Here is a 15839-nt window from a genome sequence, read left to right on the forward strand (position 1 = left end):
AACAGTCTTTTGATGATGGTTAAGGAGAGAACTGAGGTAAACTTGCATGTAGTTTGATTCCTTAATCCTTTACTTCTACACAGATGTACAGGTGATTGTCATTAGTTCATCTTTTTTTTTTCTTAAATTAGTTCATCTTTTAATTTGTAGATAATTATTACAGGAGGATCATAAATTTATTACTCAACACTGGGGAGTTGACACCAAAGGTTAAGGTCTCAGTGAGAATGGAAGAATCATGGCAGGCAAAAAAGTTGGTGGAAAAAGAATCTGGGTTAATGCTGCAACACAAACTAAGAATATGTGTTAGAAGTTGATATTTTTCAGGCAAGTACTACAAGGAGAAGAAATAATAGTGCATTAATTTATATTATAAAAGTTCAGTATTTTTAGATTATTTCATTGATAGTGTATGCAATGTAAAATTGTATTTCAATTGCAGTGCCTTAGGGATTCCTTCTTCTCTTCCTCAAGTGGACTGTGACAACAGTATTTGAATAAATCTATGTGAGAGTGCTTTATAAAGACATTATTTCAAATGTCAGTGTCCTTGTGGTTGTCCTATTGGCTCATGTCAGCTGACTGTACAATTTATCAATATATTGTACCTCTTTTCTAAATTAAGTTCTGTATAAAATTTAGCTGATTTTTAAGAGTGAAATATGTTGAACAGTAACTATAGTATTCTGGCTTCCACATGTAACAATAATAAATAGTGCCTTTCCTTAAGCTACCCAATTATTGGATAAGTAATGCTGCCTACATCCAAAGCCATGCTTTTTTAGTTTCAGAGTTTTTGCCTTTTTTGTTTCACCAGTTAACATTCCTAGCAGATTTCCTTCCACAATTTCTGGAAGCAGCATTCATGTAGCTCATAATGTTAATGGTGCCTTGAGTTGTGTAATGCTAATACTCTTGCTTCTCTACCTTTATCATGCTTATATTTGGGAGGTTTTACAAATTATGATTTGAGGGTAGATTGGGGAAAAAAAACAAAGTTATTAAGACTTTTTTAGAGCAGTTTTTAGGTTCACAGCAAAATTGAGGGGTAGATACAGAGAGTTCCATATACCTTCTGCCCCCACACCTGCATAGCCACTCTCGATATCAACATTCCCCATCACAGTGGTACATTTGTTACAGTTGTGAACCTACATTTACACATCATAATCACCCAAAGTGTATAGTTTATGTTACCAAGATTGTTTTTTTACTAGCAATTTTTCTTGTTGAAATCCATCAAGAGATAACTATAATTTATTTTTTAAAAATATTAGTTTAAGCCAATAAGAACAAATTATTAAAAAAAGCATTTCTTAAGAAATTATGCATAATACTGTTTTAGTTATTAAAACAGGTTTTAAAATATCTGAGAAATGTAATCGATCATAAAAAATATGAACTAACTTCTTGGTAGTATTTGTCAAAACCAAGATGCTTTATACAGGTACATGAGGTTTTTCTTAGAAGAGGTTTTAAGCAACTTCTTATAAGAGTCATATATAACATGCATTATATATTAACAAAGATTTACCATTTGTGATTTAAGGTTGAGTCCTAAACTTAGTAAACTGTGAAAGAAGCAGTGTTATAAAAATAATTTAAAAACAAATTCATTTCATCCTATTTGTATTCATTTTCTTGCCAGAAACTAATTCAGTTTTTTTTTTTTTGGTTTTGAACACCACCAGAAACCCTTTAAAATATCTTTCAGTAGGTCTTATCTGCTTACCACTATCTTGGTTCTTTATATTTTTGAAAAATTGGCACAGAATGAGAGTCTGACTATGGGGACTTGAGGGCTAAGGGAGGGTATTAGTTTGTTGTTTTATCCCTCTTATCATCTAACCTAATGATTGGAGTAGGCTAAATTACCCACTAATTATAATTTCCTACTATTATAGTAGGTGTTAAATATGTAGGGTAGTTCAGCTTGCTTTCTTGTTACTTTCTGACTTGAACCTTGGGCAAAACTTTTATTGCTCTAAGTCTTGGTTTTCCCACATAAAACATGGAATGATAACAGCTACTGTTTTTTGGGGGGTGGGGTGGGAGGATGATGGATAAATAAAATAAACTAGGCATAGTGCATGGCCTTAGTACTGAGTGAATAGTAGGTGCTATGATAACAAGTTCTACTGCTGCTATTACTGCTACTACTATTTATATAAGTATTATTGATGCCACTTAATTTTCTGAGATATTGGATTAAGTTTTTTAAGTTCTGGGTTTTTAGAATCTGATAAAAATCTGATAAAATGATAAAAATATATAAATGAACAACATTTTAGACTCCTGCTTTGAGGATAGTAGATACCACTTCAAATGGAAACAACGCAAGTGGTAAATATTGGAAAGTAGTCTATACACCAGTCTATTTAACAACCAAATTGAAGTTAGTAAATAAATAGGTCCTTCCTAAATAAGGATTAGTATGAGAAGGTGTTTCTTCAGTTGATGTCCTTTAACCATTTGCAGATCATGTAGGGTGTTAATTTTTCTTCAGATTCCTGGGCCTCATCTTAGGGAAGGTTCTTGGAGTATTATGTGGCTTCTGGAACACGCTAAAGTTTGAGATAAAAGATTTCAGAATAATGTTTAATATATTTATCATAGAAAATTTAGTGTTTTCTTAATTATTCATACATAGTTCTGCTGAAAAGAAGTTCAGGTAAGTATGAAAGATAGTATATATTTGATCACAGTGGGAAATTGTGAAAAGATGGGAAATTATCTTGGTAGATGTTCATGAATATAGAAATAAATTTTAAAATCTTATGTGATAAGATCAAATTGTACAAAACATTTTCACTAAATATTGGACTTTGAGTAAAAATTACTTAACATCTCTACTTCATTGTATCTTAATCTGAAAACGAGGATAATAAACATCTTTATTATAGGCCAGTTGTGAGGATTGAATGAGAAATGTGCACAACACACAAGTCCTCAGTAAATGTCAATGTTAGTTGATTTAGAGTTCTTCATCATCGTCGTCATTTTAGTGGTTTGCAATGTTGTCAGTATTATGTTCTTAAAGTTTCTCTGCCTGTTTAATCTCACCTACTCTTCAGGGCGAAAATGAGTTTCTCTCTTTTGAATTAAGTTTTGTCTACCATTTATTTCATGGTGATTATTCCCTTCTCTGTTTTTATGCCCTTCCCCAAGTAGCATATAATAGAGATGTTAATATCTACTTGTTTTGTTAATTGATATAAAATCTTTTTTTTTCTTTATCTACACACAGGATGGCAATTTTGCTTATAAGCTATTATTGCATTCTAACTTAAGAGCTGTTTCGAGTTACCTTGTTTCTCTCTTCACTCCACCTGACGAAGATATTTTGAAAAGTCCGTTTACTCTAGAAATGGCCTGTTTAAATTAAATATCTCTGCCTAAATGAAACTAAATTTATATTAAGTTAAATTTGTTTCAAAAATAAAAATCTTACTCTGTATTCTGAAACCAAATATGATTTTTAATATCTCCTGTTTTTAAAATAAATATTTGCTTAAAATATTTACTTTTATTTCTTGAGCTTTACTAATCAAGAGCTGACTATATAAGTATAGTTATGAGAGTTCAGCTCATTTATTTTAAATTGCATCCTTTCACCTCCTAAACACTAAACTATGAAACCTAATGCAAATACTGTAAGAACATCTGAGGTAGATAATTAAAATATAATTAAGTTTAAATGCTTTGGTGAAGGAGTATAAAAATTATTTAAATTCAATCGGCTAGTACATTTGCAGTTTTCTTTTATTAGGTGTGAAATCTAAGAATCCCCTGCCAACTCTTGAGGGCTCAATCCAGAATGTTGAATTGAAGTACTGCAGCACATCATTGGTCAAATGTGCCTCTGGGACCATGGGATCAATAAAAATTTGTGCCAAAGCCCCAGGTATGTGCAGCTGGACCGTGTAAAACTTTATTGCCTGTATAGGAGAATTGGCCTTGTATTTTACAAGGAGCGTTACTGAAACAAGAATTTACTCATTGTTCCTATGAATCAGAGGTTTTAAATTTTTTTATTTCACTTAAAAAAGTTTATTAATTGTGCCAAGATGATACTTCTTTATTTTAATAAATTAATTTTTGTTTAAGGGAAAAAACGACATTGTTTTAAGAATGGTTATGAGAGAGAAAAATTAAAGTTTATTCTTACACTTTTTGAGAGAATAGGAGGTATAGGTATATATGACACTTAAAAATTAAAATGTTAGTATAATAAAATTAAACAGAAAACCCAGGTGTTTTTCAGTTTGAGGTCATAATTGATTTCATCTTCCTACCAATACTTTATTCATAATATTTCCCTTAAACTATTCGTAATTTAATTTTTTTCAGTACCAACTAAATTTCTAGTTAAATTTAAAGAGGTATAGATTTCAGCGAATATTTAAAACTGTGTTCATTTTGTTTTCTTTTATGAGCTTTTCTAAACATGTTCTACACTGATTAGATAAATATTAAAACTTAATTTTTAAGAATTAAAAGTGCTTTTAATTTTATCAGTCATATTTTTTTAGGGTATAATTTAATGTACAGCTAAAAATATCAAATATAGTTGAAATGTTGTTAGTATATTTTAAGATCATGCATCCTTAAACTATTTCTATATTTTTATAAGATATTTTTCACTAATGTTCCTGTTTAGGTGACAGTGGAAAAGAGAAGTTGATTCCATTGCTTCAAGGTCCTTCTGACACTAAAGATCTTCACAGCAGCAAGTGGCTCAATGAGAGTAGAAAACCAGAGTCTCTCTTAGCTCCAGATTTGATAGCCTTCACAGTCCAAGTTCCTCAGTATACGGACTACTGCCATAATTCTGGTAAGCACAAACTTTTATTCACTCATTTTGCATTTTATTTTCTAGTAAGGCTTTCAAAATTTGACTTCTAAAAAACATTTTGTGTCCATAGTACTCTCTGTAGTTGTGCTCTTTGAAGAGACAAATGAAGTATTTTTGTGTCATTTTTGATAAATGATGTGTTTATTAGCAATAATGATTTTATTTTATGAGAGATGGAATTCAGTTGTATGTATAACACTCTTAGATTCATGACTGCTAAGTTCAACTGAGTTTTAAAATATACCATATCATGCAGTATGTAGAAAGGAGGAAAAGAAGTTTAAAACACTGGAAAGAAAAAGTATTTTTCATGAGATAGTAGTACTTTGTTACCCACAGTTTGCCATATTAAAATTAGGTGTTTGGGCTTTTTGTAGTTTTATAAAAAGGAAAAGATGTTGATGGTGGAACTAAGAAAAAACTCAGAGGCCAACATCTTATTTCTTAGACTTACATTATTTTCTAGCAGCATTTTTCCTGTAACCTATCTTGTTTTATTCAATGCCGTAATAGTAATAGTGGAGCCATACCTATCATGTTGAGAGGAGATACCAGAAAGTTAAAAAAAAACTGGGGGAAATAAAGTATGGTTAGTAGAGATCAGTAACAGCAGTATGTGGTTAGTAAAGCCACCGTGGTCAGTCAGTGAAACTAGAAATAAGATACATGTATGTTGATTTCTTAAAAGTGTATGGGAGAGGGAGCCTGAATTTTTTCTTTAGAATTAGTCAGTGAGGAAGTGGTTTCAAATAGTTGCCTAAGAGTAGAGCCAAACCCAGACTAATACTGTGACACTATAGATATAATTTTACCAACCTTTTAAGGCAGGGATTGGTTAACATTTTAGTTAAGGCCCTTATAACTTATATTTTAGAGTTTGTGGGCCATATGGTCTCTATCTCAACTATCCAGTTCCACTGTTACACACAAAAATAGCCATAGACAATATGTAAATGAATGGGTGTGACTATGTTTCAATAAAATTTTAATTCAAAAAACAGGAGGAAGGCCAGATTTGGTAGGTAAACCAACCCCTGTTTTAGAGAGAAATCGGTGGTTAAACAAACATCAGGGTTTTGTTAATGCCTATTTAATGTCCCTTAAATATACTATTTGGTAAACTCCTTTGTGTAATTATCCATATACTAGTTTCTGATAGGTTTTTAAAAAAAAAAAAATCATCAAGTCATTGAAATGATATTAAAATGACCAGACTGTCTAGTTAGAATTTTGATATCTAAGAAGGGAATAAGCTTATTTGTATATACCACATATTGTTAAATTGAACAGGGACTGTGTTTTTGCTCTTGCTATATACACAGAATGAATTAATTAGTCAGGCTTATTTAAATAATAATCACATCTTTCTCATAACAATATGCATATTGTTCTTTGTAATTTAAATGCATTTCTAAGGTCACAAATATGTATTTGCATTTCTAACCTATTAAATTGGCCTAAAAGTAAACTATTATAAAAAATTATACCTACAATATTTTTAGGGTAAAGTTTTACATTTTTTTTCTTGCTCTTAAGGAAATTCACCTAGTCTTCAACATTAATGTTATGTTTATGGATTTACATGTAAAATTTTAATGTGATCATGTATTTGGTGCTTTGAAAATACTCCTTTGGGTATGTTTTAATCCTAAAATATAATGTGTTTTTACTTAAACTACATTCACATACTTGATTTAGAGCATTTTTATATTTAAATTTTCCATTCACCTTGGTACTGCCACCCACATTCATGGCTTAGGTATTTATGATATGGTTATGAGAGAGCTCATAAGTATTAATTTTTAAAGCTAGTTAAAAATAATATTGATTAATCTTATTTTTCCATAACAAAATTTAAATTAGATGTGTGTGTGTATAGCTGATAGTATAGACAAATTATAAATAAATTAATGCACATACTCAAATAAATTTTGTCTTTTTGCATATGCTCCCAAATTAAAGACAGGGGATTAAAGCTTAGAGCCAGCAAATGTTGAATATATTATATAGCAGTGAGTTTTGACAGAAGTTTAGGATATAGAGGCAGAGTTTTTTTTAACTCTAATTTCAACATGTGAGGGAATGGACAGCTTTATTAATGGGAAGTACATACTTATATGTCTGAAAAATATATTCATTGTATTAGTAAAACTCATTATAAAAATAGTACTTTACAATTTAAAAATCACTTTCATGTCAATGCTTGTTTACAAAAGAAGACTATTCAGAACAGCAAATGTTATTTATTTGTGTCTTACTGAGGAGGAAATAGAGGCCTAAAAATTGTCCAAGTACCTAGCAAGTCAGATTCTGAACTTGAACCTGGGGCTTCTAACTATGTAATGTTTTTCCATTGTCCTAGGCTATTTATATTTATCATATAACCTTAGGATCCATATTGCTGAATATTTCATTTCCCAGCTTTAAAAGTTCTTAACTTTAAGATCTCCTTCCTTACTTCATATTAAGCATCGTCAAAAGAGCCAAACTTCATGGTGCGACAGTATTGCTCTGTCTTTGAAGTCTCAGCAACTACCTTTTCACTTTTCTCTCTTCTACCCTTGATTGCATTCTCTACTTGACTGATTACAGTGAAGTAGCTGAAGCCTCTTGTGGGGGAGTCGAGTGGGCCAGCTCACATATTGTATTCATTGTTACTATTCATAGAAACCATTTAATGACACTTCTGTTTCTTACATTTGTATAGGTATTATGGGTCATACAGAGAAAATAGATGCTTCTTTGACTCTTTCAGAGGTAGAAGCACTTGATGACTATAATTGATATTTGTAATTTATTTTAAAATGGGTTCTAAACTTTTTTTTCCCTTATCTTTTAAATATAGACTTTGGCTGTTCATGTGCTATATTTTGCCTATGATTTATAGCAAGTTGTGCTTGTTAAAATCTGAATCTTGGTTAATCCTAGTATTAATATATAAATAAATTTGGGGGTGTCTGCTATTTAGGAATATATAGTGACCACAAAGTACTATGAACTTAGAGTTAAAGGAACTTAGAGGTCATCCATTTCCGTTTCCAATTTTTAAACCAGTGTTAGTCCTTTTTATGCGTCTTTATGTGCTTCAGATCTCTTGGCTTTCTTTCAGTTACTCGATGATTATGCTTTTTGCACATGCTGTTTTTTTCAGTCTGGGATTCTCAAAACTATGCTTACCCTTTCACCTCATACTTATTTAATTCCAGCTTGGTCTTAAGATCTCAGCTCAATGACTACTTCTTGAAGGAAGCTCTCCCTGATGCTGCCTTTTTCACTCCTCCCAATTTGATTAAGTACCTCTTTTACATTCATTTTCATAGTTCACTGTACTTTTCTTTTATAACACTTAATGATAGTGTGTATTTATATAGTTGTACGATTCGAATGCTGTCTGTCTTCACAATTTGGCAGTGAGTTCTGTGAGAGCAGAGTTAGTTACTGTTTGCTTATTTTATCTCCAAGGCCTAACATTACCTGACACATAAGAAAAGCTTGAAAAATCATTTGTTGAATGAATGAATAAATGAACATTTATGACAGATTGCCAACAGTATGGATGTACTTGACAGATAAATAGTAAGTTCTCAGTATATTGCAACCTCTTCCCTTCTCTCTGTTTCTTCTTCTTTTGCATATATCTACCATTGGAGAGAATATCTACCAGTATCTTACTTTGTTAGAAAGTTCTAATTAGTATTAGGTCCTCCGTTCATTGGACTGCAACTTCCATTTCTTGGTCTGGTTTTAGTCTTAAAAGTGACATTGAATAATACATCAGTATTGAATATACCTGACAAAACCCATTATTATCTTACCGTTCTTAACTCCATTTCCCTTTCTCAGTATTCATCCTTTTTTTGGCATTTGCCAGAGAGAAACCATAGTCTCTTGGCTTTCAGGTGTTAAGAGACAACTCTCTATAGGTCTTTCTGTGTTTTTGCTTATCTTGTAAATGAAGATAATGACTACCCTTTGTCCTGGATTGTTGCTTCAGGGATGTGTGTATATTAAGGGCCTTGGGAGAGAGATCCAGTGTCTCTCTTTGAAGACAATGGAAGGCATGCTACTTACTGTCCATTATAAAAGATTTGGTTCCTTAACCAAGGGTTAATCACTTATTATGCATCCCACTGCACTGTGCAGATATCCATCTGGATATATCTTTTTTGTCACTTCTGTGGAACTAGGGTGCAAAGGGTACTGATGCAAATATATTGATATTCATGCTGCTTGCTGTGCCATGAATAATACAGTCCTTTGACTCAGGAATCTTCTTCTACAACATTCATGACACTGTTGTAGGGTAAAATTTTAGGTTCGTGATTCTTGACACCAGAACAGTGATTCTTGATTCTTGCTGGACCATCTTCATTTCTCTCTTCAAATATGTTTTTTTCCTGTGTGCCTTAAACATAAGTCCTTTCCAAGATTATGTATTAGTCCTTGTCTTTTTATTTGGACAATCTAATGAAATATTCCTGTTTTCAGCAGTCAACCATATGTTTATATCTGTCTGTCATTTATTTTCTTTTGAGATCCAGACTGCAAATTTCAGCCACCCCTTGACTATATCCTTATGTATTATTTAATGGTGTCTACTGCATTTAAAAGTAAATTCAATATAATTCCCTCACCCATTTCATACTTCATTATTCACTATTTCAATAATGGACATACGTCCCTCTTAATGCTATCAATTTCAATACTAGTTCAATTGTACTTTCTTTCTCCCCTGCTTATGGTTGATGTTCCACAAAACTTTTTTTTTTTTTAACTGAATGAATAGGATAAATGTAGTAAATTTATTTTAATCATTTCCCATATAATTTGTCTTCAGATTCATTGCCATACTGATTACCTTCACTACATGTTTGAAAATATCTGTTAAAATTTAACACAATCCTCCACCTAACACACAGTAGAGTGTATTTCTCAGATTTGTATAGTGAACTTCTATTTAGTTACATTTGTCTTGTGTTTAGGTGCCACTGGTGCCACTGGAAACCTGAGTTCTCTTTCACATAAACTACTGTAAGGCAGTTTTTCATAGTTTACATGTCTACATTAGTTTATTAGTTTACATGAAGAACTTCATATTTATTCCTACGAAATTTCATCTAATTGATTTTGGTCTACTATTAATAAAGGACGTATCTTTTAAATGATCCGTTTGGCTATAGTTACCTATACAGTTACCTGAGATGAATATGATGTTTTTACTTTTACTATATAAAAAGCAAAATTTTTTAAGATCAGAAAGATAGAGGTATATAATTATGATGTTACTATAAAATAATGGAAAACAAGTGTTCCTCTTCAAATGTCATTTTAATGTAATACAATTTAAACCAGTTTTCCTGTTTTCCAGTATAATCAGTTTCAGAAATGAATTTATTAACTTTAGTAGATTGTCATATTGAAGTTATTTTATATTTTGCCCATCAAATATAGGAAACTTTTGATTGTTAATTGGAAAGCAAAATCACAATTACAAGTCTAGCCTCTGGAAATTCATAGTTAAATTGGGGCATAGTTCTCTTTTTTGATTAAAACACACTTGTAAACACTCTCTTATTTAACTATTCAGAATTGGTGAATTTTTTGGTGTTTTTAAAATGGACACAGCATTTTAGATTGTAAATTTTAATTTCTAGGGAACTTTTTTTGTTTCAAAAAAATTCTCCTTACAGAGTAGAATTAAGTGAATTTCCTTGAAGTTATGTTTTTAGTATTTTTGACAGGACACATGAGTGGGAATGCTTATATATTGTAGCAATTAAAGACAATTCACATTTGTGGTTTGGGCATAAATGTGTAAAAATTATACCCATCTATCTTATTACATTTCCTCTTTCCTCCCCGAGGACTTTACTATGTACTTTATCTGTAATTGTTGCCAGTTTTCTATCATGTTCCCACTGGGCTTCTGGTGCAAAAAATCTTATCCTCTTGATGACAGAGCTTGCCTGAATGATTTCATGCTCCTAGCATTTTTGTTCACGGGAATTAGGGGCAAAATGTAACTACAGCTGAACAGAGCGTCTATTTTTGTAATTTTGGAGTTTAGACTCTGTTATTGAAACTAAATGAAGAGATGCAGGTGTTCTCCAGTCGAAATCCTTTGGGAGTTTTGATGGTAGATGCTTGAAAAGAAAATGCATGTGTTTCCAGAGTCAAACAGCAGCTGTGAGACAAGGATTTATGTTTTTCTCAGAACTTTGGGATTTCAAAATGTTACATTTAATCACAAGCACAGAAAGGGGAGCAAATGTTAAAGATGTTACTCATAAAAATAAGTTTACTGATCTCTTTACCATATGAACTAGATGTGGGAATATGGGAGCAAAGTGATGTTTAATCATAATATAAACAATTTCTAAAGGATCATGATAGTTTACCAGGACATAGCCTTTTCAAAATGTTGCATTCGTAGAACAGAAAATTTTTTATCCTACCAATTGCTTAAAAAAAATTTTTTTTACCATTTATACACACACACATACATACATACATACATACATAAATACACACACCCACACACGTACACACACAAACACAATGAAAGGTTTGGTAAAGTATTTGCAAAATGCATTTTGATTTTAATTATTTTTGGAAGAAGATTAATAAATATCTTGTAATAACACAGCACAATATTTTCAAGTACAAGAAATGTAAATTTCTGCCTAGAATAGTAATTAAGGGAATTTATAGATATACTTAAAACATGTGTTTACTTATATTAAAGGAGATATATACTTAAATTCTTTTTCTTTTTCAAATCATGTTACTCTGCTGTGCTTGATTCTCAAATTCATCTTTGTTTAAATAAAGGCATGTGTTGTAGTATTTTTTTTTTGCATTCTTATAATTTTATTGCTTTTTTTAGTATAATCTTATTTCTTCATTCAACAAATATTTATTGCACATTTTCTGTGTATAGAAATGTAATGATTCATCAAATCTCTGCTGTAGAGAAACTTCTAATATATCCGGGAGATAGGCAATATAGACCTCAAGGATGAATGAATGAATGAATGAGTGAATTATACAACTTATATTCTAAGTTAAAATTCATCCATTGTAAACTATATTACTTTGAGCAAGTCAGCCTCTCTGAGTATTGTTTTCTCAACTGTAAAATGAGGATATTCTTATCTAATTGCTAGGATTGTTGTATAAATTAAATACTATATTCTCAAGTACATTGTTATCTATAAAATAGTACAAACTTTATAAATTATTCTATACAAAATAGCATCCTATATTAAGTATTCTTTTCATTTACAACTTAAGGTTTTTCGCTTAAGTTTCCCTTCCTACCTTGTTCTGTACATCCAATTTATCTCTATCCACTTTAGAGTTTTCTTCAAGTTAACTTTGTAAACCTATGGATACGCAGTTCTGAATGCAGGAACAGCAAATCCTTTCTTTACCTGTTGTGAAAATGTAACCATCTTCCAGATTGAAACGTCTCCTGGATGCCATGATGCTAAGAGTCAGGAACAGACTCAGTAGCAACAGGAAATTACTTTGCTCCTTTGAAAGGTCCCAGATTCTGGAAGGAAGCCAATGTGAGAAATCCTCTGTGGCTTGTGGGTGACCAGTTTTCTCCCTCATTTATAGCATAAGGCCAAGAATTTTGCACTGTTTGCTACTCATATAGTAAAAGAAAACTGGTATTCAAAGTAAGTAGATAGTAGCTTCATTTGTGGTAAATTACTGTACAAAAGTATTTCAGGACTTGAAATGAACTTTGCCAGAAAATGTGTAATGTTTTGTATATTTTTATATGAATCAAAAAGCTTATTAATATTTATTTTATATTTTAGTGATATGTCTTTAAAGTGATTTTTTATTTTCTCATTTCCTGTCAAGATTTTGAAGTTGGTTTTAAGGTGTCACATTGGCCAAAAGAGGAGTAGAAGCTTTAGTGAAATTCACATAGGTCTTTGCTACCTGACTCTTCTTCTGATTGTTTTGTGGCTCTAGAAGAAACTTGATTCCACAGATAGCTTTTGCTTCCCTTTTGGTCACTACGGTATACATAGGAATCATCCTTGCATCATGGCTTTGTTTTATAAATAAATGATGAGTCAGTTGTCCATTAATGTATGAGAGTTTGAGTACTTTTCTGAGTTTAGGCTTGTTTTGTTTATTTCACTTCCTCAGGCTGCTCCCCATACTCCTTGTCTTCTTCTTCCTTTCTCCCTTCTCTCTTCCCTTCCCAGTTACTCCCTTCTAAGCAGCACCACAAAACTTTGACCATATAACCTGACAAAGAGTCATACTATTTATAGGGTTCATTTCCCATGAAACTATGAGTTTTTAAGGGCAGGGATCATGACAGGTATTTGCTCAATAGAGGATGGCCCAAAGGAAATGATTTTTGCCATTTGAGCATAGTCCTATTGTATATAGGCCCACATCAGTTTATTTCTAATTGTTCTGTGGGAGAAAAATTTAGTCTGGATTTAGCTTGTTAAAGAATAGTTTTTTAAAAAAGTAATTGTGACTTTCAAATAGATATAAAATGGACAAATGTTAAAGATTATTAACATCATTATCAGTGAGAGAACCATACAGATGTTATAACCAGATTAAATAAGAATGAAAAATAAAAGTGACATTTATAGATTAGTAGTACTGTAATAAAATTGGAAATGGACACAAAACTAGCTTATTCCATAGTGGAGAAGGGAGGTCAATTGAACTACATGATAGAATTTATTTGCACTTATAGTCAAGAATTATTTTGCATTGCTGTTAGTTATCTACAATTTATAGATTTAAGAAAGCCCAAGGATAATGAAAGGTGCCCATGGAATCAGACTCAAGATAGCCTGGAAGGGTGTACTCTAGACAATGCAGAGCTTTTCATTGAAGCATGATTCTTTTCCTACAAGCCTTCCTAAATTCCAGATGGTGAGACTATTTTTAGCTGTGGGTGGTTTAAATATAGAGGAAGGTCAGAAGTAATTTTGTGAGGCAAAAATTCAGTACATGGAGGAAAAATTAAAGGGAAATAATACCACCAGCAGAGGGCAGTGATGAAGTAACGGTTTCCTCATGTCCACGGGAGATACTGATGAATAATCATGGGCTAATTTTATAGACTGCAACCTGAGTTTAACTTTTGAAATATCATATGATATGATATTTCAAATCATATCATATGATGTTCTCATCGGTAGGTGCTTTGTTAATATGTACAACTTTGCAGAAAAAGTCTTTTTGTTTTGTTTTTGTTAATTAAGTAAAATACTATGTTTTTACCTGGTTTATAGGTAAATAATATGTTCTAATTTATTTAAGAGTTTTTCTGGGAAAAGTATTTATACATCAAATATATTTGAGTATTTACTCTGTCAGGCACTGGTTTAGGTATTGAGAGAGAGAGAGAGGGAGGGAAGGAGGGAGGGAGGGAAGGAAGGAAGGGGGGGAGAGAGAGAGAGAGAGAGAGAGAGAGAGAGAGAGAGAGAGAGAGAAAGAAGGAGGGAAGAAAAGAATGAGGGAGAGAGATTGATGGAGGGAGGGAGGTAAACTGTGTGTGTGTGCATGTACTCGTGCATGTGAGTACACATAAGAAAGGAGTTTCAAATCTTTGCAGAAGTAACATTCTCTTGATTACGACATTTTTATTTTAGTATATGATTTATTATGTTGTATTTTTTCTTACAAGAATTAAATGTGTTGGTATTATCTAAACTGTAAGAAGCCATTCTTCGAATGCAAAAATTTTATGTTCTCTGATTTTGTTCCACATTAAGGTGGAATTCTGCAGTACTGTGAATGTATTTTCGGGAATATAATAAAGTTTTATAGAACTGAGTTATAGATAGATAACAAAACCAAAAATGGAAATAGACTTAAGGAAAATGGCCAAAGGAGGTAAAAGTAAGATACAAATGATCAAAAACACATGAAAAATTTAAACTAATGAATAGTCAAAGAAGTAGATATTAAAATAGTAATAAGGAATGATTTTTACCTCTAAGAAATTTGATATTTAATACCTTATAAAACTACAAGCTGAGAAATTTATGAGATGAACACTTTCATAGAAGTCTGGTAGGTATGAATTGGTATAAAGTCTCCAGAAGTCAATTTAATAAAATTTATTAAGGGCCTTAAAAATGGTCATCCTTTATTGTCCCTCTTCCAAGACTATATCCTAAGGGATTAATCCAAGATAGATTTAAAGACTGTTTAAAATGTAAGGGTATTCACATGTTTATATCTATTCATGTATTATAGAAAAGTTAATTTTTAACAGTTATTATCAATGCTTGGGTTTATGAGTCATTTCTCATTCATATTCACTTCTGTGATATTTGATATTTTCTGCAAATTTAAACACTATTTTAAAATACTTCTTTTCCAGAGTACTTATTTTTAAATAAGTTATTTATGGATTATAATGGTTATTTTGCTTACAAGTAGGCATTTTAGCACAGTAGTTTTTACATTCTTTTAATGTTTAAGTCAAATTTTAGTTTGAAAGCACGTATATATTCTGAAAGCCACAGAGTCTACAGCTTAGTTTTTAAAGATGTTTTGGGGGTTTCAAGATAGCAATGTGCATTTCTCCTTAGATAGTTTTAGTCTAGTGATAAAATGTTAAAATGTTTAAAATGACTTTCCTGTAAGTTTTTCCTATAATTTGTTTTCTATTTATAATTAAAGTATGTCTTCAAAATATAGTTGACATTTTATTTTATCATTAGTAAACTATCTGGGATAGTACAAAACAGAAAATCTTCAATGAGTTTTGATTTAAGTGAAAGGCAGGCAGAGTTAGCAAATAATCTTTGGGGAGGGAAGGGAGATGCTGGGACTAAAATCCACTGACAGGTGGTGGGTAGCCACTGAACAGAGGGAGGAGAGAAGGAAGAATGGGCAACATTAAACTTGAAGTTATTGAGATAAGGTGTTTTAAAAATCAGTTTGATATAAAGGTTAAATTATTAATAAGAGTTTCAAAATT

The 15839-nt window shown here is 31.5% G+C and overlaps 1 protein-coding gene across 15 annotated transcripts in view; it reads left to right on the forward strand.

Annotated features, from left to right (window-relative positions):
• The window catches only part of VPS13B (vacuolar protein sorting 13 homolog B), a 670010-nt gene that overhangs the window by 181841 nt on the left and 472330 nt on the right, over positions 1–15839 (forward strand). For 14 of the 15 annotated variants that reach the window (XR_004954708.1, XR_004954709.1, XR_004954710.1 and 11 more), the window contains 2 exons: positions 3770–3904; positions 4661–4834. Coding sequence is in view for 11 of the 15 variants with exons in the window: in XM_036233309.1 (XP_036089202.1) it covers positions 3770–3904; positions 4661–4834 (309 nt within the window). In the remaining 4 variants the exon portion in view is untranslated. Of the gene's footprint in view, positions 1–3769; positions 3905–4660; positions 4835–15839 lie in introns of those variants that run through there. The other variant, XR_001598476.2, reaches the window with a different exon arrangement.

This window comes from Rousettus aegyptiacus, unplaced genomic scaffold (assembly GCF_014176215.1).
Source record: "Rousettus aegyptiacus isolate mRouAeg1 unplaced genomic scaffold, mRouAeg1.p scaffold_m13_p_15, whole genome shotgun sequence".
In the NCBI taxonomy this organism is placed as follows: Eukaryota; Metazoa; Chordata; class Mammalia; order Chiroptera; family Pteropodidae; genus Rousettus; species Rousettus aegyptiacus.